Source organism: Ictalurus furcatus, chromosome 20 (genome assembly GCF_023375685.1).
Source record: "Ictalurus furcatus strain D&B chromosome 20, Billie_1.0, whole genome shotgun sequence".
Classification (NCBI taxonomy): Eukaryota; Metazoa; Chordata; class Actinopteri; order Siluriformes; family Ictaluridae; genus Ictalurus; species Ictalurus furcatus.
Genome location: NC_071274.1, coordinates 22,145,439 through 22,172,907, shown reverse-complemented (window position 1 = coordinate 22,172,907; position 27,469 = coordinate 22,145,439). Strand labels below are relative to the sequence as shown.

General features: G+C 37.9%; 2 protein-coding genes across 2 annotated transcripts; one reads left to right on the top strand and one right to left on the bottom strand.

Annotated features, from left to right (window-relative positions):
- Positions 1–1,409: 1,409 nt before the first annotated feature.
- gng12a (guanine nucleotide binding protein (G protein), gamma 12a) lies at positions 1,410–15,134 on the bottom strand. Its single transcript, XM_053651362.1, has 3 exons — positions 14,882–15,134; positions 3,417–3,522; positions 1,410–2,924 (listed from the first exon to the last, which is right to left on the bottom strand). The coding sequence occupies exons 2-3, from the start codon at positions 3,516–3,518 to the stop codon at positions 2,799–2,801; spliced, it is 228 nt and encodes a 75-aa protein (XP_053507337.1). The 5' UTR covers positions 3,519–3,522; positions 14,882–15,134; the 3' UTR covers positions 1,410–2,798.
- A 5,056-nt stretch (positions 15,135–20,190) lies between these two features.
- On the top strand, positions 20,191–26,249 carry LOC128624072 (uncharacterized). Its single transcript, XM_053651358.1, has 10 exons — positions 20,191–20,711; positions 20,836–20,913; positions 22,093–22,210; positions 22,295–22,446; positions 22,952–23,100; positions 23,211–23,367; positions 23,468–23,561; positions 24,798–24,861; positions 25,384–25,460; positions 25,554–26,249. Exons 2-10 carry the CDS (start codon positions 20,844–20,846, stop codon positions 26,116–26,118), a joined length of 1,446 nt encoding a protein of 481 aa, XP_053507333.1. The 5' UTR covers positions 20,191–20,711; positions 20,836–20,843; the 3' UTR covers positions 26,119–26,249.
- The last annotated feature ends 1,220 nt before the right edge of the window (positions 26,250–27,469 follow it).

Here is a 27,469-nt window from a genome sequence, read left to right as displayed (position 1 = left end):
CTACTGTGTATTTACTTTCGCCTGACATATCTTAGCACAACGTAACTTAGAACAACGTAACTTAGAACAACGTAACTTAGAATAACGTAACTTAAAATGACATATCTATTGTGTATTTACTTTCGCCTGACATATCTTAGCACAATGTAACTCAGAGCAACGTAACTTAGAACAACATAACTTAGAACAGCGTAACTTAGAATGACGTATGTATTGTGTATTTACTTTCACCTGACATATCTTAGCACAACGTAACTCAGAACAACGTAACTTAGAACAACGTAACTTAGAACAGCGTAACTTAGAATGACGTATGTATTGTGTATTTACTTTCACCTGACATATCTTAGCACAACGTAACTCAGAACAACGTAACTTAGAACAACGTAACTTAGAACAGCGTATCTTAGAATGACGTATGTATTGTGTATTTACTTTCACCTGACATATCTTAGCACAACGTAACTCAGAACAACGTAACTTAGAATAACGTAACTTAGAATAATATATATATTAGAACAGCATAACTTAGAACAGCGTAACTTAGAACAGCGTAACTTAGAATGATGGAAGTTACAATGATGTATCTTACAATGTCATATCTTAGAACTTAGAGTGATGTATCTTAGAACAATGCAAGTTAGAACAACGTATCTTAGAACGATATCTCTTACAACGATGTATCTTAGGACAACGTAACTTAGAATGACGTAACTTAGAATAATATATTAGAACAACGTAACTTAGAACAGCATAACTTAGAATAACGTAACAGAATAATATATTAGAACAACGTAACAGAACAACATAACTTAGAATAATATATATTAGAATAACGTAACAGAATAATATATATATTAGAACAACGTAACTTAGAATAACATAACTTAGAATAATATATATATATATATTAGAACAGCGTAACTTAGAATAACGTAACTTAGAACAACGTAACTTAGAATAATATATATTAGAATAATGTAACAGAATAATATATATATATTAGAACAACGTAACTTAGAATAACGTAACTTAGAATAATATATATATTAGAACAGCGTAACTTAGAATAACGTAACTTAGAATAATATATATATTAGAACAGCGTAACTTAGAATAATATATATATTAGAACAACGTAACTTAGAATAACGTAACTTAGAATAATATATATATTAGAACAACGTAGCTTAGAATAATATATATATTAGAACAACGTAACTTAGAATAACGTAACTTAGAATAATATATATATTAGAACAACGTAACTTAGAATAACGTAACTTAGAATAATATATATATTAGAACAACGTAACTTAGAATAACGTAACTTAGAATAATATATATATTAGAACAGCGTAACTTAGAATAACGTAACTTAGAACAATTTAACTTAGAATGACGTATATTAGGACGTAACTTAGGACAACGTAACTTGAATGACGTAACTTAGAATTTAAAAGACGTATCTTAAAATGACGCATCTTCGAATGACATTTAGGATTGAAACAAGATTTCAGCAATGCTGTTTTGCAATAAAGTTCACATCGGATTAAACCTATGGCTTCGATTCTATCAGGTTTGAAATTGACCCCTAAACATCAATCTCTCTACGGAACTTTTTATTCCGAAACCTCACTGCTGCGCTCGCTAATTATCCAGAAGGATGACATTTACATAATAGTGTCTGAATATTTAAAAACGCAAAGTCCGTTCAAAATTTGAAAGCCGCTGCATCGCATGCTAATGCCTTGTAGTTAAGTTCAGCTTCCGAAGTGTATAATCTCAAACCTCAAAATGGCGACCAGGATCACGGGTGCTTTTAAGTATTGGCGCCCCGCTGCTAATTCTTCAGCTCGTCTTGCATTCCCTGTGCTATAACATGACCATGTGGTGTTTTGACTGTAAACGGAATTCCTACAATATCTCGACCGACAGAGAATAAACTCTAAACATAACCTCTTGTTACAAAGCTCTTGCAATCTGAGGAGAGACGTTTGAGGTCAGTGGGACAAAGGTGGCTTTTCCCATGCTGCACTGCGATGTGAAAGGTGCAGTGTGACGTGAGTAGACGTAATCAGATGTTTTCATAGCGTCACGTACGAGGAACAATGTGGCATGTACTGTAGTGTAAGGCACTGCGTCGTTTAAACTAGAACAACAGCTTTATTATCGAAGTCTCACCGTTCTTTTCATCATATTACACTCATATGTGTGTGTGTGTGTGTGTGTGTGTGTGTGTGTGAGTGATGCACTATACAACTGGTCGTTTAAGGACGCAGATTATAATTTGTAAAACTAAATAATACATGTATAATTGTATGAATGTGAAAGGGGTGTGGCCTCTTCAAAGGTAACAATGTTGCTTCCACAATACTTAAATCATATTGTATTGCATCACTTGTACTACTTTCAATTTTCAATACCGTTCTAAACTCAAATAACTTCCTGCATGCATGATTTTTATATCCAATTTGATGTAAGCTGTTTGGCACCGAGCAACAGTGATGGAAAAAATGAGGGATGGAATTATTTACTCTCATACAGACCAAAACATATTGGTTTCATGGCACAGTTTTTACTCCCTGGAATGCATTAAGTTCAGTATGAACAACAAAGGAACACACGCTATACGCTATCCATAACAACAAAAAGATGCTAATCGTTGGGCTGTGATTAGTGTTGATTGACGTTAATACACAGTGGATTTACACGCAGCCTGGTCCAGTTAGAGTTAAGGCAGTGTTGAGCGGTAGTGTTAATTAAATAAGAAAGAAGGCAAAGTGCAAAGAAGTTAACTACAATAACGTGCAAGGCTTTTTGTCCTTGAAGGGGTTTTCTGAAGCCGGGATGCCCATGAGCAGGGGGTCGTACTTGGCGTGCTCGCTGCAGTAGCGCATGAGATCTGCTGAAGCTTTGGACACCTGAGGAATAAAACCACAAGGAGAGACGGGTCAGAATTTTCACGCGGGCATTTTAAGAAGTGGCTTTCACGCTCGTGGTGCTTTGTTTTCTTTCTCTTTGCTATTTGGTTTGGTTTCACACTACACATACGGTCCTAAAAGCAGATAAACAGAACCCAGTTCAACAAAAGATACGTAATATTGGATCATTTTTCCTCAATAAATAAACGACCGAGTATAATATTTTTGTCCCGTTTGTTAAATTTGCTTCTACTTTTAGGACCTGCGTGACAATCTGATGATGTTTTTCGGTCACATTTACGCAGGAATTTAGAAAATTCTTAAAGGGTTCACAGACTTTCAAGCACCACTGTAATTAAGCAAAGTAAAATGCAAAACACTTTGTCTGAGGGGCGTGTAGGCATGAAAATGTCCCTGTGAAACGCTTTCATTCATTAGTCTGGTACACAGGGACTGAAGCTCTACAAACGTGTGCGTAGAAAACATCACTACCTTTATCCTCTCGATACTGGCCTCGACCCGGAGCTGCTGTACCGTCCTCCTCGCAAGGGCCATGTTGTTCGAGCTCGACTTAGAGGACATTTTCACCAACATGCAACTGTTGAGAAACACACAAACGCACACGTTTGTTTCGGGGGTTTTTTTTTACTTTAACACTGTAGCACAAATACGCAACAAGTTACAAGACAATAAATACACGCTGTCCAACTATTCACTGCCAATCGTTATGCAACCAGTGTCTGGTGAAAGAAAAATTCAGCTGAACCATGCGCCACGGGGACTGTTTCCTTTTTAGAACGCTCGTGACAATGAAAGCCACATTTCAATGGAAGATGCGTAGGAGGAGTTCCAGGTCAAAGAGGAACAACACGCTAGCGTTACAAATCACATCTTTATTCCTCAAAATGGCTAAAACACGAACTGGGGAGGAGTGGGAGGGGGGGGGGCTTCATTTATTCCGAAACAAAGGCAAACTATGCATACGTATCGTTTATGACCGTTTAATCAGGGCGGTACGAAAATGGTACCAAAATCCAAATGATTCCGGCGCGATTAGGAAAGGCAACTTAAAAAAAAAAAAAACTGAGCATGCTAAATAGTTTTATGTTTAATTGTTTAATAAGCAGACCTGCATTAACCGGCTGCAGGCTTTAACGTATCTGTGTCTTGCTCGTAACAATGGTAGGGGTCAAACCCGTGACCTCAGGCACGTAAGTAAGCTGACCCCTGGGACATGGAACATCCTGAATCCATGAATTTCCTGAAGATCACAGGATAAAGAAAAGCAAGTTCTCTTGTTCTTATGTCGTTATTTTCTATTTGGATGATGTCGTGATATTGACTCCGACCCAGTTAACCCAATTCTTAAATCAGTAAGAATGACATTAAGGTTTTCATTCCATTAGCATGGATGCTCGACAACCACATTTTGTGTATTGGTTAAAAGAAATTAATAAATAAATAAATAAAAACTCAATGCTGTTAATGATTTAAGAGCGAAATGCAGCAAATTTCAGTCCCCAAGCACGTCCTGCCTGAAGAGTGGCGGGGGATTGTGCACTTGTGATTTTACCCTCGGTGCAGGTACAGAAAGAACCGACTGTAAGGAGAACCGGACTTAATCGCTACTACGAGACAATCAGCATGTTGTGAAGCTCCAAACAAAACCCTGCATGTGTATCCTCTCGGGCTGACGTCATCCGCTCGGGCGAGTGTCATGCAAAATTAATGGATGGGTCAAAAATAGCTCATGTTCTGCAAATCCCCAAACGCAGGTGTGTGGAAAAAGTTGCGCGTGTGTGTGTGTGTGTGTGTGTGTCTGTCCATCTGCATACAACAACATGAGGCCTCGGTTGCAATAATGGGCCATTATCATGATGTGCCCGGCCCTAACCAAACACCGGCTCCTGGAGATAATGCCAACATACGTCAGCATGCATGTGCACACACACACACACACACGCTTAAGTCAGGAGCTGCCAGCTCATAGTTCAAAACACAACTCTGAATGAAATGGCATTGTAGTGAAGGAAAAGAAGAACTGTAACTCAACACCAATACGCAATACATCACTACCCATCCACCCATTAGCCCCACCCCCACCCCACTCCACCCACACACACACATTTTAGGTAAGGATTTTTTCAATATTTTTTATCAACCTTACACCATTCCTTCATACCCATAGCGACATCTCTTCAGCTGGAGTCCCTCTTATTGTTTGAAATTTTTTATTTTTAGTCAGTATTTTTTTTTATTTCCTCCTCTCGCGACGCACAATCCAGAAATCCAGCCAAAATACACGTCAGGGTTAAACGATTTTCGATAAAGCTACAAATACAAACAATTGGCTTTGAGCAAACGTTGCTAAATGGTGTGTCCAACGTCCTCTCAACTGTGTGGTGTGAATGTCTTATTACATTATTATTATTATTATTATTATAATGCCTTATCTACAGTTGCAGTCAAAATAATTAAACCCCCCACTGCAAATCAGGTTTATTGTCAAAATGTACAGAGTTTCGTCCGTTAGCGATGAACAGATCAAACAAAAGCGACTGAAATAGTTCAACACGACGAATGCTTCAGGTGGTTTCCCCAAATTCCGCAAACCACCTGAAGCATTCGTCCTGCTGAACTATTTCAGCTGCTTTTGTTTTTTGATTGCACCCGTAACATACGCATTGTTATCATGGACACGTTGAAATATCCCCTGCTGAAAAATAAACCCCAATAGAAACCCTTACAGAATTTGCGAAGGGTTTAATGGTTATAATGGGAATTGTATTGGTTTTAATGCAAACTGTAACGGTCCCTGTGACTCTCTAGTGGTAACTCGTTGCCTTCTATTGGTGGCATATTGTGTCTAGAACACCTCTGACATTTGGTAATGGTTTTAAGGGTTAACAGCTGAGGGCCTGTAATGGTATTTGTAGTGGAAACCATTAGAATTTCTGTAATGTTTCTATTGTTTGGTTTTTTTCTTATATAAACGAGTAAAGTGCAACAGTTTTATAAAACTGCCACACATCTTATTAAACCTTATATATATGTATATATATATATATATATATATATATATATATATATATATATATGTTACATGTGATGTACACCAACACACTTGAATTCTGGATTGTGATTGGTCAGAAGAGGAGGCGTGGATTAATTTTCTAGAACAGCAGCTCTGACAGTCGTGCAGCTGCAAACCACAGGTTAATTAATTCATTAATTAATGCTCTCGTTCTATTAATACGTTATCGTTGCTATAGTAACAGCTCATTCACAGGGTAAGAAGGGTTTTCTGTAAGGAGTCTCCGGTTAAACGTTACGTTTTCCGACAGCAGGACCGAAGCGTTGATGCTTTTTTTTCTGGTTTCTCGGGAACGTGACAAGCTGCGAACTCTCAGGTCATTGTGTCTCTGGGTTCCTCCCTCCTTCTAAATGCCTCCATTCAGCTCAGCGGTGAAGAATCGCACCACTATTCGGCTCAAACCTACAATCTCACTCCACCAGGCCTCAACACGTACGGCCTTAAAACAAAGTGTGCATTTACAGACGCCGTGCCCGCATGCGGCTCCGTCACGGCGTACGCCGCTCCCCCGGGGTTAAGAAGTCCGACTGTAACTCGCCTCGCTCGCTGGTGGTCTCAAAAACAAGGCCTCTGTAAAAGAGGGAAACACGACGAGGCCATAAAGCTACAGTGGTGTTATGCGGAAATGTGTGCTGTGTGTGATTAGTAACTAACACAGGCTAATTTACAGAGATGGGAGAGACCGATAAAAACATGCGCCACTGGGGTTAGATAACATACAGTAGCAGCAGACCACACTGTGTCCAGTTTTATTTGCCATGAATACGCCGCGATAAGAGTTTAGACCAGGAAAAGGCTCGTTCTAGTACGTTAACGTTTCTCTAGTAACAACGTAAACATTTTGCGAATTTTGCGGCGAACGTTCCACGCGAATGGGTTTTAATTGCCGGTTTGGTGACGTTTATTTAACACACATGGAAGGAGTCTCCAGTGTCAGTGCTTTGGAACGGTCACAGACTTCTTCAGGACAGAGGAGTTTCTCCCTAACACGCTGCGTTATTTTTGTCGTCTAATGAACGTCTAGAGAGAGAATAAACTAGGAACTAGCTCGATTCACGGACGTTCGACGACGTGAACGTGTCACCCTTGTCGTTGATTATTTTCCTAAAACGGCATGATACGGAGTGTTTTTCCTCCTTACAAGCACAAACGTCAAACCTAAAGCCCTACAGTATCTTCTGACTTTTCTCCACCAGACTAGACGTCATGCCAATCTTTAGAAGGAACACCAGATGACCTCTGAGAGATCACATGAGCTGATGTCAGTCAGACATCAAAACACATCACATCACATGACCTGGTCTATATGACTGAAAGGAAATTCCACCGACAGTCACGGTGCCACAGTGACTTCCCCGTCTGTGAAGAGCGACTGAGAAGGTTGTTAGACCATAAATAATAAGTGCACACACTATGGGATGCAAGTGCATGATAAGAGACCAGCGGTATGAAGGCATGCCCACGTTTCAAGGACACACACGCGCACACACACACACGCAGGAAGCATGTGAGAGCGGGAGGAGCTGATCTGAGCGCGCATGAGAAGAGCTAGGCCGAGACGAGGAAATCGAAAGGGAAACTCAGTGATGTAACCGAGAGAAATTCACGAGGCTTTCCGAGACGCCGAAGTAAACACCTGGCTCTGAGACAGTGCCTTCACACTGCACCTGATGAGCGACGGCTCGGAAAACCCCCGCAGCTGCTGGGGGAAGTTTACAGCCGATGTGTGTGAAAATCGTGCTTGCCGAATGAAGAAGAAATCATTTCTAGGTCAAACACAACGTTCTCAACTTTTTTTTTTTTGCAACCAGGGAGCCTTTGAACTGTAAAAGAAGTTCCACAGACCCCATTCGTACAGAGTGATTTTAACTATTCAAATATTAGGAATGTTATTTATTATGTGTACGGTAATTTTCTGCGGGTTTTGATTTACTTCAATTTCCACCAACGGAGCACATTAGGTGCGAGTTTAAATTCTTTTATTATTATTATTATTATTATTATTATTAAAAAGGCATTGATATTTAACAGGAAAAAAAATGGAATAGTTGACGTGGTTTTCTGTAAGGAGACGTGTTTGTAACATGCATGGAAGGAGTCTCCAGTGTCAGCACTTTGCGAGAGTCAGAGGTAAAGCTGTGAGTTTAACGTTTAACGCTTTGCAGTCCATACAGGATTTCGTGGTTGCAAATGATTGCAAAATCGCTAAAATCCTGGAGGGACTGGATGTGACAAGCTGCATTTATTAAATTCAAAAGAGAATATAACTGCAAGCAGCGATTAACGGGTCAAGCACAGTCTGGCCCCTTTACGAAAGCAGAAGTCCAGAAACAATCAACACTTTTCCCAAGGAGAAACTACACTAAATCTGATGGCAATGTGTTAAGCCTTTAATCAGATATTGCGTCACTTCCTGGTTTTAGTAGCGGCCCATGGTGGTGAATGAAGACGACAATCCAGTATGGCCATCTATCCATGTTTCCAGTGACATACCAGGTTCATCGCCAATCCATTGAACACGGCATGGAACACAGAATCAGAGGGAAGTGAAATCATGTTTCTCGGACGTTGTGTTGTGGAGTTATGATCGCAAACACACGTCCAACTTTGCCCTGTTGGGATGTTGGAGCATTTCAGCGGCATAAACCACAACTGCTGTGTAGGGAGCCGAGACTGTCCTCTATCACCGTGCCAAATTTGATCAAATGTGAAGAAGAAGAAGAAAACATACAATGGCAACAAGGCGCCTACGCAAATGCAGGTGCTTGGCCCCTGAGAAAAGAAAGGCTAATGACGGAACGACTGTAATGTCAGTGATAACAGGACACAACGTTTACTATAACTATAAACAGATAAAACGTGTCATTCTTTAAAATAAAATAAACAAAACATGCAATCATTGGCAAATGGCTGGTCTATAAATAACTTCGGCGAAGTAAACCCACACCTTCGCTTCATCGACCGTTGTTGATTATTTCACTATAACATTGTTGTTATAGCTATCAATCAACTATAGCTATTGTTGTTATAGCTATCAATCAACTATAACATTGTTGATTATTTCACTATAACAGCGTGACATGGAGTGTCTTACTCCTTACGTAATCCCATTCCCTGGGAAATTATACTTCTTTCAACTTGCTAAGATAATCTGAGATTATTAGCAACTTGCTAGCTAGTTAAATTAGCTAATGTTAGTAATATTAAGCAAGAGGATTGGAGGGGTGAGCAGTGGAATTTTTATCTTAAAGAGACACGTTTAGGTAGACATCCCGACTTCACATCAAAATGAATAACAATACATGTTGTGTTCCCCCCCCCCACACACACACACACACACACACACACACACACACACACACAGAGGAAGTTATTAAATTGATTTAACTTCTCTTTTCTCAGGCGTTATCAGGATAATTAGTCAAAGCCACAATAAATTGCTGGAGTCTTTGAGAAAGCAGGAAGTGAAGTGATGTTTGTGGTTGTGAGGGAACTTGTGTGGCACGCTGGCACCTGCAGACTTTTTTTTTTTTTTCCTCCACACGAGCAAAAAAGGTCAAAAGATTTGGGGCCCTCCGAGGAGCTCTGTGAGAAGGTCTGTGAGATCGTCTCTTTCTTTCTTTCTCTCACGCAAAACAAATGTCTTAAACATGAGACCCCTCAAGGCCTCCCGCTTTTATAAAACCTTGATAGGGAACCTTCTCACAATCCCCGACTCTGTCCCGCCGGAGTCCTGAGGCTCCTTTGTTTGAGGATCTTCAGCATCGTGGCCACCTGAGGCTTCCTGCCTTCTCACTTTCTGCCAACAAGGATACGTCCATATTCATCGGCTCACGGCACCGGCGGGGTGCAGCGTTCCTAAAACACGGGAAGTGATACTCTACATACCTCCTCTCTGACACAGGGCTCGGCTTTACAAACACGGAAACAATGCCCATATTAGGGCAATGCTGGTTATGAAATACGGTAAGGTCACAGGACATGGCACACCTTCAAACTTGCATGTGATGCAGATTAGGCAATGAAAAATCTTTAACAGAACAGACCTACAGATGACTCAGCCTTTTTTTTTAAACAAAAATACAAACCTTAATAAAGCTTTACAGCTTTGCATTTTTATAATTAGCATTCAAATATTCTCAAAGCATATTTCTTTTTTTTTTTTTTTTTTTTTTAAATAAAATCATCTAAAAATACGGCTGCACAAAAGGGCTGTATTGCAATTTCTGCGATACCAGTGAGTCAAGCCAATGTTCGCTAAATGATAATTATTGCAATAAATAATACATTTTATATCACACGCCTGACTTATTTTTTTATATAAGATTTTAAAAAATTTTAATCACACTGCTTCAAATGTATAAATCGTAAATGCATTCAAATGAGACTTAATAGTTATTTTATATATATATATATATATATATATATATATATATACACACACACACACACACAACTCTGTCCTGACCATGCCTCCATGTAAGGCAATAACGCATTTAATAGCAGACGCTCATCACCCACGACAACCTCGGCTCCTAGTTGCTGTCACTTTGCATGAAAGATCTCCTTAAAAAGTGCAACAGGCGCAAAGCTAATCAATAAAACGTAGCCATTACAAGGTGGAGTCATCTAATAAAGTGGTGCTATAGCTCAGCATTAATCAGCACGCTATGATTTCCTGTCCCCTGCTGCCAGGCAGCTTAAAACCAGGATTCGCGTAGGACAGATGTTACGTTCATCTGTGTGTCTACGTCCATCTGGACCCAAAGAGCAAACAGCAGCTTACAGACTAAAGTTGAAAGTGTTGGCCTAAGTGCGATGCTCAACAAAAGAAGTTAAACGTGGTATGTTAGTGCCACCATTTGGAAAGAAAGTAGAAGTGACATTCTGTAACAAGAGCACTACTTTCCCATAATGTCCTCATCGTGCCCTTGTTGACTTCCCCTAATGACTCTGAAGTGTACATTACACCAAGGTGCACTTTTTGAGGAGTGGAGATGATCAAAAGCACAATTTATAGTACACATATACAAGAATCATGGCAAGAAAATGTGGTTGAAAAACAGTTTCATTAGCTATTTTTGGCTTTCTAAAGTACAGACTCAGAACTGAGTGGTTTGCAAACAAAATACCATTGCTCTTTATCTACCCTGCTAGCTAGTTAGTAGTTTATATATATGTTTTTAATTAGACTCAAAGACAATTTTTTGTGACACAAAATGCACGATTCGCACGAATTTTGATTTACGCAATTATTCATTTGACAAGAACATTGGGTACAAATGTAAATGTTTAATCTGTGTCTAATGGTAGAGTTACTGCGTGTTAGAGATGTACTAACGGGACCCACAATTCTCTCTCTCTCAAAAAAAAAGTAATACAACACTCAGTGTCATTCTGTGGGAAGAAAATCATCACCAATCTGAAGTTGGTTATTTAAAGCATAAAATCCTGGCCAGAAAAAAACTTAAGAGTTGCCTTTAAGAGGTATGGTGCAGCAAAGCGCTTACACTGGAGACTCCTTCCCAAAAAGTTCAACGTCTCCTTAAAGAAAACGTCCCCATATCATCATAATTTGCATCTAATAAACTGCATGGCCTGATAAAGAATTGAAATTACTTTTATAAATGGTTTCCAGGATTTAACCATGGATAAAACTGTACAACAAGAGTCAGAAGTTTCCTCAAAAGAAGCAAAAAAGAATAAAAGTGGAACGTGTGAAGGAAAAGTGTCTAGATACGTTTGTAGGTCATACTAAATATGTTTAATTCGTGCACTATATATTTATTTAATTTGCTGTAATCTATAATTGCATAATTATATGCAATATACATGAATAAATGATTAAGTATTGTTGTTTTCAATAGCTAATACAAGACACTCACGCTAATGTTACACGTCTGTTTAACTTGTCTGATTACCACTATTAAAGTAATCGCTGCAATATTCCTAAATTCTGAGACATTTGAAATTATAAAGAAAAGTTTTATTATTCTGGTTTAAAATTTTAACAGGGCTAATGATACACCACAAAAAGAAAGAAAGAAAGAAAGAAAGAAAAGATAAATGGCAACGGGCAAACCGGGCTAAGTTAAACACAATCATTTAGCGACATCATCTGGAAGGAAGTGGAACTGCAGAGTTTCGGGTTTTAAAAAGAAATAAATCCCTTAACGCCAGAAATATCACTTTAATCACTTTAAAAATATATATGTTACACGCGCGGTGTGTGAGGAAAAGCATTGCAAAAATGCTAGCTAAAAACTGCTAATGATAAACACAGGGCATTTGTTTTAGCGTTCATGCTAATTACATCATGCTAACTGTTCCCTTAGCTTTCATTCATTAACCATGTTAGCATTTTTAACTCCACGTTAACTCCATATGAAATATGGTTTGAAAGAGATTAATACATTTTAATACACTTAGGACATTTTATACTGAAGTCATTCATGCCAAAGTCTGAGGAAATTCACAACACACTTTTATGGACGCTGCTGTTTTTCACTGGGGATCATGAAAGTGTTAAAAACACTAGTCATATTCTAGGGAAGAGGTTTCGCAACCAGGACACCAGACCAGACATATATATTCCCAAATCTCAAAAGCGTCTTCAGCTGCTAAACAAATAAAGCATAAAGCTGTCTTAGTCAGCGTTAGTCCAGGACGCATCATCTGTCGCCGCTAGCCCTCTAAAGTATGACGAGGGATGAGAACTTCACCACAACACCTCCCTGTTTAATGAGAGAGTGTATTTAGAGCAGGATCACTGCTTAGCCTGAAATTCTTACTAATTTTGACGGTTGTAGTCATGTGGATACTGTAGACCTCTTCAGGGAAAAACCACAAGTCAAGATATCAAGTTCTTGGAAATCAGGAATAATACAGGGGTCTAAAAAACCATCCTAAATCACATAAGGTGTTGGTTTTTTTGTGTGTTGGGATTTTGAGACTTGTTCTCTTGTATAAATACAATGACACCTATCAATATTTTTTGTGTATAATAAAGTGAACCGTGGTTTAATTTAAGTAAAGAATAAGACATTCTGTATCATGCTGTAAAAGGAAAATAAATAACAACATTGTGGCATGATTAAAGCAGAATTACTATTATTTAAAGTGTTTTGTTCCTCTTTTACCACAGCAATACGCCAACGCTAACAAGTTAATATTGATTATAAAATGATACATTATAATTTTATCCATTTAATCTCTGCGGAATGTCCACGAAACAAGTTAGCTCCTGTTATCACTTACGTTATAGCAGCCATAAACAGTTGTTCCATCACCAGCCTCTCTTTTTTTTTTTTCCTTCTTGAAATTAATAAAACGATAAACCACATGTTGTCATGTTACCGAGAATCCACAATGCGTAGGAAACAAATCTTGATACAGCGCACAGACACTGGAGACTCCTTCCATAAAGTTTTGAATTAACGTCTCCTCACAGAAAACTTCATCACGTGAACGATTATATGCTTCTCTTTGTTAAAGAACACATTTTTGTTAAGCATAGAAAGGGATAGAAACGATCACGTATTAGAACGTGTGCAATAAAGTAAACCTGTCATTTTCAGCTGCACTACTGTCAGAGTTTCACTTCCCTTGAGCTGAAAGGAGACTTGGAAAAGCTTTTATTATTAACGGTGACCAGGATTTAACCAAAAAGAAAGTAAGAAAGTAAGTTTGTGTGGGATTTTGAGACTTGCTCCTTCACATTCTCTGATCTTCTCTTCATGAAGAACATAAATACGATGACAGAATTCCACCCCATTAACAAATAGGACAGTGAAGAGTTTGCTGGACCCTTGTTTGGTGGATGCTTTTAAGAAAATGATCTGTTATTTATGAAAGTTCATGATGTACTATTATACGTGAACTTATTAAAGAGTTATTATTAATGTAGCTACATATGTATATTTTTAGCCTAAAGATTGTATGTGTTTTTAGGGTTACTATTTTATTTCAAATGAGCACCTACGTTTGTTGTGGGACTTGAACTTACAAAGAAGTGTTCATTGAAAACTGAAAATATCTTTATATATCTTTACTGAAACATTGAAAATATCTTTATATTGAAACATTTGTGATGTGTTGAGTGAAAACTGTTGGTTGGTGCAGTATTTTCGTTATTCCCGTGAAAAGTTACCGGTTGTTCGAATCTGATTTATTAGTCTCTAATACAAAACTAAGGAAGCAAACATTAGATGCCAAATTTCTTCTGGCTAATCAATTACACTTGGGCGGGCGGCATGGTAGTGCAGGAGATAGCACTGACGCCTCACAGCTCCATCTCCGGTTTGTGTTCACATGGGTTTCATTTGGATTCTCCGGTTTCCTCCAACGGTTTAAAAACATGCCAGTTGGTGGACACGCTACTGTAAATTACCCCAACATGTGAACGACTGGTGTAACTTCTAGGGTGTACTCCCGGCTTGAGCCCAGCGTTCCTGGGACAGGCTTCGGATCCACACTTGGGGTAAAGTGGAAATGGTGGAAATCTGTTTTGTTTTTGTTTGTTTGTTTGTTGTTTTGGTTTTTACTGAACTACTCCTTTAAAACAACATGTCAATGATTTAAATGAACCCAACCTATGGGAATTAAGTTGAAACCCAAAAATCTGAGTATCTTACCTTACTTTCAGGGAGTTAAACATGAATGTATACGAAAGTATGTTAAATGTATGTAATGTGGTCATTATACAGAACTATAAAGTTTTCTACGCCCATTACAACTCATTGAGACCTTGTTAAACTGGACTACACGTCAACAAACACAGACAAAATAGTCATGCTTATTAAAAGTACACACTTTTAGGAAAAATCCACCTTAAATCATGGACTGTTTCGAGAAGTTATTTTACCTTCAAATATGCCGAGCTTCCAGTTTCTTCTCCAAATCCGTCAAGACGCAGAAACCTACCCCCAAAAAAGACACAACAATACCGGACAAGCTGTGTGTTGTCCAGAAGCAGCACTCAGACGCTTAGCTACAGTGTAATTAGGTGTTTTCACTGAGATAATAACAGTTTGTAACACTTTCAGCGACGCTATGATCAACCACATTGACGAAAACAAACGACCTTCCGCTGACTACGCTGTTTGCGCAGGAGAGGAACTTTGCGTAAGAAGCATAAACACGTCCAAAAGAGCAGACTCGCATGCCAAACCCGGTGTTCAATTGGTATCATTAGTATATCACTAAAAATGATTAAAGAGGTTTACTTTTGTATTAATGGAGCTACACGTGAATATAATTTACTGTTTGTATGTGTTTTTAGGGTTACTATTTTATTTCAAATGTGCAACTACCACATGTGTCCAGCAGGTGGCGGAAAATTCAAGCAAATACGGACTTAGGCGACACATAGGTTACTGTACAACGTGAAATGTGTACTCGATCGTAAAATGAATTTTAAACAAATAAACAATAATAATAATAATAATCAAAGACGCCCAAATACAAGTATAAAATGGCAGACTACACAGCTATTCTCAGTGTTATGACGTATTAGCTCATAATTTAATTAAGTAAATAGAAATCTTTTCTCACAGACTACAAATTGCTTCACATCTCTAATGACGTCAAACATTCATACCATGTGAAGGTCATAAATGAATAGTTCAAGTAATTTAAACTTGCAAACTCCCTCTAATGGTAGAATATCTAGCCTATTGGAATTTTAAAATGCTTTGCTAAGTATAGTTAAAGTAGGCGGATTAGTGGTTAACACATTTGCCTCACACCTCAGGGGTTGGGGGTTCAAATCCTGCCTCTCCTCTGTGTGCACGGACCTTTCTTGTTCTCTTTGTGCTTCAGGGTTTCCTCCACCAGTCCAAAGACATGCCTTGTAGGCTGATTGACATTTGACATGTGACTGTGCCGTGCAAAGGGCTGGCATCGGGCCAGGGTGTGCCCTGAGATCCCTTAGATAGGTTTGAAGTTTGAAAATGGATGGATGGATGGTTAAAAGTTCCAGTTTGGCTTACCAAGACAATGTTTGGTGTCTTTAGTTTTGCACTGCAGCTACAAGGCTGATTTAGCCAGCAGATAATAGAAATTTATAGCTACAAATGTAGTGTGACACTATAAGCCAAATCCTTTTACACTTGAAATTTTCGGTTGCAATGTGGAACAACAACTGTGGAACAACAACTTGTTTATAGGTCTGTTGGGCCGTTTACTTCATTTGTATAGATAACAATCACAGTGTCCGAAACCAACTATGCAAATCAGTTTAAGACAAAAAAAACAAATGTATTCTGAGAAGTGTGTGCAACGATTTAGCCATGCACTTTCAACTGAGTACTTTTCAACTATAAGCAAAAGGTAGCAAGCATCCATTATTATCTACTTTAGCCTTGTTCCTTCAGTGCAAAATCGAAAGAAACAAAACTCTGTCACTAAACATGCTTTGTATGGTCATCTACATATGCATTGTGCACCTCTGTATAATATTCTGTAGTGCTACTTGGTTATTGTGTTCATTTACCACTATGACGTTTGTCCAGCAGGTGGCACAAAAAATAAATTTGTACCATTTAGGGTAACAAAGGAAATTTAATAGAAAAAGACATAATGTCTGTTTGTTTAGGCATGATATATGTGACACAAGAGAAAAGTATTTATAGTACAAAAAAGGAAAGTAGAAATGTTCTATGTTTTATTGGTCACCATCACTTAATCACAAAGCTTTAAAGAATAGTTAAATAATACAATAAAAAGCCCCTGCAAATATGTAGTCTACATTTTAATTAGTTTACCCTGATAGCTAACAGTTTCAGAACAAATAAGGTGCAGCTGCAAGACTCCTTACTAGAACCAGAAGATACGACCACATCACCCCGATCTTATCCACACTGCACTGGCTCCCAGTAAAATTTCGCATTGATTATAAAATACTACTATTGACCAATGAAGCAATGAATGGTCTCACGCCACAGTACCTGAGCGAACTTTTGGTCTTTTATGATCCACCACGCCTACTTCAATAAAAAGGTGCATGTTTTTTATTGGTACCTGGAATAGCGAAGGCTACAGCAGGGGAAAGAGCTTTCTCTTACAAAGCCCTAAAGTTATGGAACAGCCTTCCAATTAGTGTTCGTGACTCAGACACAGTCTCAGTGTTTAAGTCCAGGCTGAAAACATATTTGTTTACTCAAGCTTTTTGAGTGTTGTGGTGAACTGGGACATTTGGATGCTGTCTCAGGGAGTTTTTCCTTGCCACTGTCGCCTCTGACTTGCTCATTAGTGATAAATATATAAGATTAAAAAGACAAATCACCGATCACTATTATTACCAGCCAATCACTGATCATCATTGATCTTTGATCTTATTTTAAACTGTATTTACAGTAAAAAAAAAAAAGAAAAAAGAAGAGTTATTCCATCTGCAACCGATTCCTTCGTGTTTATTACCCAACTCCTCACTACCATTGCTTTGTTTGGTCTGCATACTTGTATACTGCTTGCATACTGCATAATTTGCATACAAATGAATTATAGTATTTGATGTCCATACATACAGTAAATAGTCGGTTTGTGTTGCATTGATCAAAGAATTCTTCTTTCTACAAGAAATAAGATATAATCTATTGTTTTCTGAAAAAAAAAAAAAAACCAATTTCTATTCCATCCTATTCTTCAGAAAGGCAAATGATCAGGACAATTAAATGAATAAGAAAATCAGTCCATGAAGCCTTCAGGTGACTTCTAGTGACTTTTTGAGCATGGGTTACCAAATTTTCCCTGGAAAGAGTCTGCAAAACTGTTTTTTTTTTTTTTTTTTTGGGGGGGGGGGGGGGGGGATCCACTTTCATGTACAGCACTGCATACTGCCTAGAAATCACAGTTCTTGAAAAAACGTCAACAATAAATTATAGGTTAGTAGTCATTTCCTTTTTATGCAACCCATAAACAAGACTATACTTGTGCAGTTATTCCGTGAATGGTGACTCATCCCGGGTTAACTACGTACTGTATGGGAACTCAGATCAGAGTTCAGACCTACAGCTCAGAGTTTATCATCAGACCCATCTACAGGATATTTCAGTTTTAAATTCCCAGGTATCACCCAGTGAAACTTGCTTCAGGCTTTTCCAGATGAATTATCTGATGATCTGATTTACGTGCGCTAAAACTGATCTAACAATTAAACATGTATGGGAAAGGTACAGGATTGAAAAACAGGAATGTACACATAACCCTTTTTCACGTTTATTATTTTTTTAAAAATATTATAATTATGTGGATTCTTCGATGATGGAGTTTCAGCTTCATCAGTATTGTTTTTCTAGTATCGCTTATTATAGCCTACTTACATAGCAAGTGAATTTTCTGGATAATTTTGCATGTCGACTTCATTGAAACTGACAGTGTTTCTGTTCATTTTAGTTTCAATTACTATAAATGTTTAGTACTGTACCGTAAGACTTTACAGCAGTAAAATATTTCAGTAAAATATACTTTCTTCCTAGAGACCGAACTAACATGGACGAACTCCAGTCACTGTGGACTCTGGCTTCGTGTACATGTGCATGGGTGATGCGTAGGGACGAGAATTAAACAATTGATGTTTTGAAATGTTCAGTTTATCAACAAATATAAAATCCTGACTAATTTCAGCTGAATTACAGCACAAGTGATATAGTTTGTTTGGAGTGCTGTCAGGGTTTTTCATGTGTACCATTACAAGCCCTTTTAAAAGCACTTGATGACTGACACGAGTGCAGCTGTTTAGTAGTTCTTTAAATTAGGTTTCTGTTTAGGTTTAGATTTCGTTGGAACTGCAACAAAGGTGGTGTTTTTATTTAAACTTAATCAGGCTGTGATCATGTATTATTTATGAGGTTGTATTTTACTGTACAGGTAAAATATGAATAAGAGACTTTACATCTGTTTTATTGTCGTTTTACATTAACAGTGGTCTGCATAGGTTTTTACCCCCATTGAACTTTTTCACACTTTGTAGTTTCTAGCAGTTTCTCTTTGCAGTTACTCTTGACTTCTGGGTTGCTTCTCTGACTAATCCCCTCTTCCACTTGTGCCATATTTTTTTAAATAAAAAAATTATTTCACTCTGCAGGATGTTTGGGAAATTTTTTTCATAACCAGATCTTGATTGATACGTTTCAAGAACTTTATCCTGAACCTGCTTGTTGTTCTGCATGGTTCTGTTTTTTTTTTTTTTTAGGTATGTTCTCTTAGGTCCTTCCAGGAACCTATATATAATATATGTATTCGCATATTAAGATCACATGACATTTTAATTGCACATTTAATTGTTCACTCCATTTAACTAATTATGTGACATCAGCAAATTATTTTGATGTTTCGAAGGTTCACAGAAATCAGGGGGAAATTTACGTAGTTACAATCATTTTTGTTTGTAAAATATATATATATATATATATATATATATATATATATATATATATATATATATATATAACAATATCAATTACACTGACTATTTTTCTCCACTTTAATATTATGGTCTATTTTGTGTCGATTCATGAGATATACTGTATATATAATCCCAATCAAGTCCATTTCAATTCCAAATTGTAACATTACGAAATGTGGAACAGTTCAAAGGGGGTGAATACTTATGCACACCACTATAAAGTCCCAACTACTGGACTTGCACTTTCATCAAATCATTTCACAGTGTTTATGTAGGCTACCATTAGAACACTGCATATTTCCATGCTACAGTGAAGAACTCTACCTTAAACAAACTGTAAGCTACTGAACACTTTCAATTTCATCAGATCTGATTTTTCTACTATTTTTTTTTTGAGTGAGTGTGAGTGTGTTTCTCTCTCTGCTCACAGAAAAGTCACATGAACTTCACATGAGAATAATCACGTAATACACTTTTAAATTTATGATATGTTTCACACATTTATCACACCTAGTGCATGCGTTTATACAGCGCCCTCCACTAATATTGGCACCCTTGGTAAATATGAGCAAAGGAGACTTTGCAGATTTAACGTTTTGATATTTTGTTTTTAAAAAAAAAATCACAAAAATACTCTGCTCTCATGGATATCAAACAATTGCAAATAAAACACAGGTTTATCCAAAAAAAAATCTGTGTTAAATATATGTGTGCAACAATTACTGGTACCCTTTTAGTCAATACTTTATGCTGAGATCCTTTTGCCAAGATAACAGCTCTGAGTCTTCTCCTATAACGCCTGATGAGGTTGGAGAATACATGGCGAGGGATCTGAGACCGTTCCTCCATACAGAATCACTCCAGATCCTTCACATTTTGAGATCCACGCTGGAAATTATTGTGTAAAACAATAACATGGATAACATCAACAACTTGATGTTGGACACAGGCGTAGTCCTTTCCCTTCATTCCATTCTAGATAATATGAGTACCAACCTTTTTATTCTTAGCTGTTTTCCTGTTGGGTGTGCGTGAAGAGCAAGGCGGAAACTGTGCCTCTAAATTTCCATAGAACTGCTTCAACTCGTTCTGACTACAACTGAAAGCAATCCTGTCATCACACAGCACTCGAGACAGGGAAGGCTGAGAGACGAGCTGCGGTTCATAATGCTTGTAAATCCTTAAGTGCTCAGATATAGACTGGGTTCAGTTGTGATTTACAGACAGCAGTGAATTTTAGGATGACTCTGATACCTGTTTGACCTGATGCCCAGTGCAACCTGCAAAGGTGAGTTTAAATGAATCTTATGGAGATGGTAATGGTAACAACCACTGTTCTCTATCATCAGGCTATGTTATGTATGACATTATTAAACCCTCAAAAGTATTTTTTTGTGCTTAATTTGTTTCAGAATAGACAATGGGTGCCTTAATTATAATCCTGCAAGTAACTCTACTCCTCTCCAGTGTCGGCTTCACCGAATCCTCTGGTAAATTTGCTGCTAATTTTACTATTATACTAGTAATACTATTACTATTACTACTATTACAGTTTCTATTCAGCAAGCAAACAAGAGTCATATAATATTTGGGAAATCGTCTTCATGCTAAAATTCCATCATGTTTAAAAACGTATATGATTCGAACCGGCTTCTATTCGTGCCAAAATATGTGACAATTAAAACCTTTTGAATCCTTGAAACATGTTAAATGCTTTCTCCAATACTTTGCCGATTCCGATTTGTCCGTCCCTTTCGGTTATAATTTTTTTTTCACATCGTGTCGTGTCATTCTCTTTGTTGTCTTGTCTAAATAACTAATACGTAACTAAATTTGTTTCGGTCGTTACGCATGTCAAAGGTGCCCTATGTAATGTTCAAAAGATAACTTAGGAAAAACTGCGATTCTTAAGATTTTTGCCGTACAATGGATTTCGTTCGATTTTTCTTCCCCCCTTTGTTCCTTTTTCCTTAAAAGACACTTGTAGTTTTGATATAAGGGACAGATTTGGGGGAGAATCGAAGACTTCTCAATCAAGCTTTTCGAAGCAAGGACAGTTCTCTTCACAGACAGCAGAGTGACAAAGCGCATCGACAAATACCTTCTGTTAGGTTAGGTCATTTTCAGAGGTGCCATTATTTATGGTTTGTATTAGGATTAACTTTTTCTTTAATTTTAACCTGTTGCTACCGAGATACCAAGCACACCAAACAAGAATAAAATTCACTTGACAGAAAAGCCGATTCACTGAAGGGGAAAGGGGAAAAATTTTGCTTCTGTAAATAAATAAATAGATAGATAGATAGATAGATAGATAGATAGATAGATAGATAGATAGATAAACTAAGTAAGAGTGGACATTTTCCACACTGTTTACTTCCTGTAAATTGGCGAACATCTCTTCCACTGACACATGCTAGGTTTTTGGCAGTAAAATTCTGGCATCCAAACAGTAAAATTCTGGCATCCAAACGATAAACAACACACAATCGGATGAACAAATATTAGAACAAGGGGTCAATGACCAGAAAATATAAACCAAAACAAACGAAAAGTAATGAATAAATCATTCAACATATTTTTGGCACTTAATTGAATTATTGTTCTATCAATGAGACTTTCAAAACAACTCTCATATATTTCTGACACCTTAAAACTGAACTTTTCAGAGCTTCTGCAATGCTTTAACGATTATGACACCGAGCTAAAGTGCAGTTTGACCGTGGATGATCCCGACAGCTGTTCCAAAAACAAACTCAATGCTTCAATAATCTTCACTAATAACAGGTTAGTTCATATGACAGTTTTGTTTTTTTTTAAATACAGTTCATCCGTGGGATTTGCTTTATATTGTTCTTTCCGATGTTGCAGGATGTATACCTGCCATTTTGATGAAATCCGACACGGTGCGTGTGAATGCAGAATCCAAGTGGCAGGGTTTGTCATTACGGAGACATTCACGGTAAACGTGTCGAAAGGAGACGAGATTTGGCACACAGAGACGATCAATACTGAAGAAAGCAGTAAGTGAATTACGGTTTGTACTGAGGGCTGCGTGACGTCAGTATATTTATGCTCATTTATTAGTCCACTGCATCAAACAGCACTTCACTCGACATCCATACATAGGCTGCGAAACACATTTCCAGCATTTTTAGGTTGAAATAGTTTATTCTGGAACTGAGCGTGCGCAGCATGGAAGCTCGTGCATGTCAATAGAGAGATCTTTAAAGCACAATGGCCGGCCTTTCTTGGATGGAGAATTCGATGTCTGACCTCAGCTCTGGCGTCAGTAGCATCCAAGTACAAGTCTGCGCTTACATGTGCCTCTGATCAGACTCTAGGCTAGTTCAACAAGTTTAGCTAGTGACGTGTAACACGTAGATCTGAACGTTAAAGTGTATATATCACTCAACGAATCTGTCCAGCCTTTCATTTATACAGGAATATCCTCAAGTAAACATATCCTGATATGTATAGCTCACATCCCACACATCCGAATCTATTTATTTTATTTCTTCCATGCAGTCAAGCCTAGAAGACCGATCATCACGTCAGTCATTCAGAACATAAACGGAGACTTTCTCATTAGCTTGAACACCACCTACATGAAGAAACCTTTCTCTGACTCACTGATTGTAGAGCTCACGTACGGCATTGCTGGAAGCAATGATTTCGTGAGTCACTTACTTCAAAAAAATTTTTTTTTTTAAATGTCAAAAACATAACTCATTAACTTATCTTATTCCGTATGAAACTATGAAAATAATTTTCACTTTTCATACAGGTGACACAGATTTTGGCAGTTGGTCAGACTACATATGAGATTGTGGGCAGGAACCTACAACCTAATTCCAGATATACTTTGAGAGCGAGAGTGAAATCGAACTACCCTCCTAGTAAGACATTCAGTGACTACAGTGAAGCACATGTGCTCAAAACACGTAAGTTTCACTACGTAGGTGTGTGTGAAACCGATTTTTTTTATTTATTTATTTTTTATCGGCATGTTTAACAAGAGTTCGTGTCTGTGTGTCTCCCCAGCACTATCGTTACAAAACCTTCTCAAGATAATAATCCCCATCTTATGTCTCATTCTGACCATTTGTGTATGTTCAATCTACTTCTGGTTCAACAGGTAAGACCTCTTACATCGTGTGTTGTGTGTGTGTTCTTGTTTTTTTTTTTCCTTCTTCAGAAGAATCTGGACATAATCAGCATAGAGTATCTCGTCAGGTCGGATTTCACGCACGCATTTCAGAGCCATGAGTCATGGTGGATTTATTGTTGCAATCTCGCATTACTTAAATGCATACAGGCTTGGCAGTCTCATCAGTCATATTTATCAGAGTGCATAAGAGGACTTGCATTAGTGGCAGCATTATTACTTTATCACTAGAGAAAGTACTGAAACTTTTGGCAGTTGAAAAACAGAACTGTTTTTTTTTTTCTATCAGGCACCTGTCTAGAAATAAAGGTACCAGTGTTAAACAGTGTAAATGTTTTTTTAGTACCTGCCCAAGGTCAACATCGGAACGCAAGGTTGTCAGCAGTGTTTTGTTGCTAATTGGCTGAGCATAGATCGTGCATCACAATCTTCAAAAGTTACAGACAAAAAAAAAATCCCCAAAAGAAAACAATACTGTATTAACACTGTGCTATTTACTTTGCAAATATTTGTCTCAGCATGCAAATTTTTTTTTAAAAGGTTAATAAAATTAAATTCATTCATTCATATCCAAATGAATAGAGTTCTTGTAATAATTTTCATTTAATTTTTTATTATTATTATTATTTTTTTTTTAATCAACAAATTTTTTCATCAAGTCATCAACAAGACTTTTGATCAGTCAAGGAACAATGTTAATCCAAGCACTTCTACCAAATTGAAGGAAATGACAAGCATTTACAAAATGACCTGTGTTACTGTGAATTAGTTGCCAGTCTCTTTTTTTTTTTTTTTTTTTTTTACACCTTGGACAAAAATGGACCACAAAGTTCTCCCATTTTGGTCGCCTTTTATTTTTTTATGTTTGGGTATGTGGAGGAAACACACCATTAAAAATTTAAAATATTTACTGGAATTTCCCACCTGGGATTAATAAAGTGCAATTATGTTCCTCATTTGTAAGTCGCTTTCCATTTAAGAGTCTGCTAAATGAATAAATATGAATGTAAATGTACTTACTGTACGTATGCGCCCCCATGCGGTGGTTGCAATACCACATTTCTACCAGAGAGGTCTCCAAATCCCCTGTCACAGATCTCATCAACAATTTTGTCATGGATTTTTTAACTACTTCTTATCCACAAGCCTTAACGTCAGAAACTCATTAGTGAATTTTTTTTTTTTTTTTGCACCTCTTTATTACAGAGTCCTAAAACCATGGTGGGACAAGATTCCTACTCCGAAATTTTCTACGAATTTTGTAAAACAGGTAGGCAATGCCGTTTCCATGAGTTACTCCAATATGGAGCATTTCTAATAATACATTTCCACAAATCGTTTCATTTTATATTTGTTTTTAACGTGAAGACGTAAATCTACCATACAAAGAGATGCATTAAAATTTATTCTCAAAGAATTTATCCTGCTTGGACAGCAGCTTTTTTTTTTTCAACATCATAAAATTAAATGGATGATTTTTTTTTTCTAAATATTAATTTGACTTAGAAACCGAGCTGCCTGTTTATCGAAATAAATTCTAATGAGCTTAACTGTTAAATTAACAATATTATTCAGCTACAACCCTGAACATCAGATTTGTTGGTACCTATATTTTTCTATGGCAGCTGAATATAAACTGTAGCTGCAGGTGTTTCATATTTATAGAATTGTAAACTAGGCAATAGTAACCTATTAAAAAATTCTGGAAATGTTTTAATTCTTGTCTTTTTGTCCTACAAAAGTACAAGATGTTTGATTTCGTTCCTTCATGCTTTATATTTTTCTCGATCAGGTCCCACAGTTTCTGTCATTTCAAAACGAGTTCTCGTCTGTCAGTCTTGAACCAACAGCAAACCACAAGACAACATGGTGACGCTTTCAACTTTTATACATTTACATTGTGCAAAATCCAAAGCATGTTACGTTTCTAAAAAATAAATCTGAATGTTCTCCTGTCCACAGTGTGGAATCTTCTCAAGTCCAGTGTAAAGACAGTCAATATAGCATCAGTCTCGGAAAAGACGTCGATTCGGCGCCACTGATCTGCTCCATGACAGACTACCAGAGCGTGGACCAGAACAGCTCTGAAGATGTTCGGTGTGGGCTTGATAAGGAAAACCAATCTACAACCCTCAACCAATTGAATGAAATCAGCAATAGGACATATTCACCATCAAACTCCAGCAGCTCGTACTTTTTTAAACAGCCAGTTGCAAACATTTATCCGAGTGAGAACTTCCTGGTGTCGTCTAAGAACCTGGACCCAATGATACAGACAGATTTTCAGTACAGCGTGTTGAGCCATTGTACAGACTCAGGAATCTCCGAACTGATTCATATCATGCCCCCCAAGAACGAGACAGCTGTGGTTCTTGGATATCAGAGCTTGGATGACCAGGATGGTCTTATCTCTTGTGACGATCCGATTATAGAGAAGCCATTTAGCATTAAGGAACTACAGGATGTTCCGTTTTCCGTCTGTGAAAGCATCATTATCCCAATGGACGAGGATTATCAATCTTTTTAATCAAGTGTAACCTGATATAATTATAATAATTATAATGAAATGTCACCTTGGTTTAAGAAAAGTGTTCTAACCAGACACTGCTATACACCTCTGTAGATATGTTTACATTATGATATAAAGTCTTGTGGGTTTGAAGTCATTTCTATTTTTTATTATTATTATTATTATTCTTTAATATTTATTACACTAATAAGTAAGTAATTAAACACTTTGTGCCATGCAGGTATAGGAAAATAATCACTGACAACTAACACAAAGTAAATGTTTATTTTCCTATAAACAGCACATCACATGTTTTATTCCTCTTACACTGATAAGCCATAACATTAAAGCCAGTGAAAGGTGATGTGAATAACACTGATTATCACCTGTCGAGTTGTGGGATATATACAAGGCAGGAAGTGAATAATCAGATCTTGAAGTTGACATGTTGGAAGCAGGAAAAATGGGCAAGTATAAGGATCTGAGCGGCTTTGACAAGGGCCAAATTGTGACAGTTAGACGACTGGGTGAGAGAGTCTAAAAAACGGTGTGGGGTGTTCCCAGTATGTAATGGTTAGTACCTGCCAAAAGTAGTCCAAGGAAGGAGAACCAGTGAACCGACGACAGGGTCGAGGGCGCCCAAGGCTCACTGACACGTGTGGGGAGTGAAGGCTAGCCCGTCTGGTCCGATCCCACAGAAGTGCTTCTGTAGCACAAATTGCTGAAAAAGTTCATGCTGGCTCTGATAGAAAGGAGTCAGAACACACAATGCGTCACAGCTTGCTGTGTATGGAGCTGCGTAGCTGCAGAGCGGTCAGAGTTCCCATGCTGACCCCCTGTCCACCACAGAAAGCTCCTTCACCGGGCACGTGAACATCAGAACTGGACCATGGAGCAACGGAAGAAGGTGTCCTGCTCTGATGAATCACGTTTTCTTTTACATCATGTGGACGGTCGGGTGTGTGCGCCGCTTACCCGGGGAGGAGTTGGCACCAGGATGCATTATGGGAAGAACGTGAGCCGGTGGATACGGCGTGGTGCTCTGGGCGATGTTCTGCTGGGAAACCTCGGGTCCTGGTGTTCATGTGGATGTTTCTTTGACACGTCCCACCTACCTAAACACCGTTCCAGACCAAGTACACCCCTTCATGCCGACGGTGTTCCCTAATGTCCGTGACCTCTTTCAGCAGGATAACGCGCCGTGAAACATTGCTCAGGAACAGTTTGAGGAACGTGACAGAGTTCAAGGTGTTGATTCGGCCTCTAAATTCCCCAGATCGCAATCCGATCGTGCGTCTGTGGGACGTGCTGGACAAACAAGTCCGATCCACGGAACATTCAAACACGCATTAATATGCAAATTTCAGAA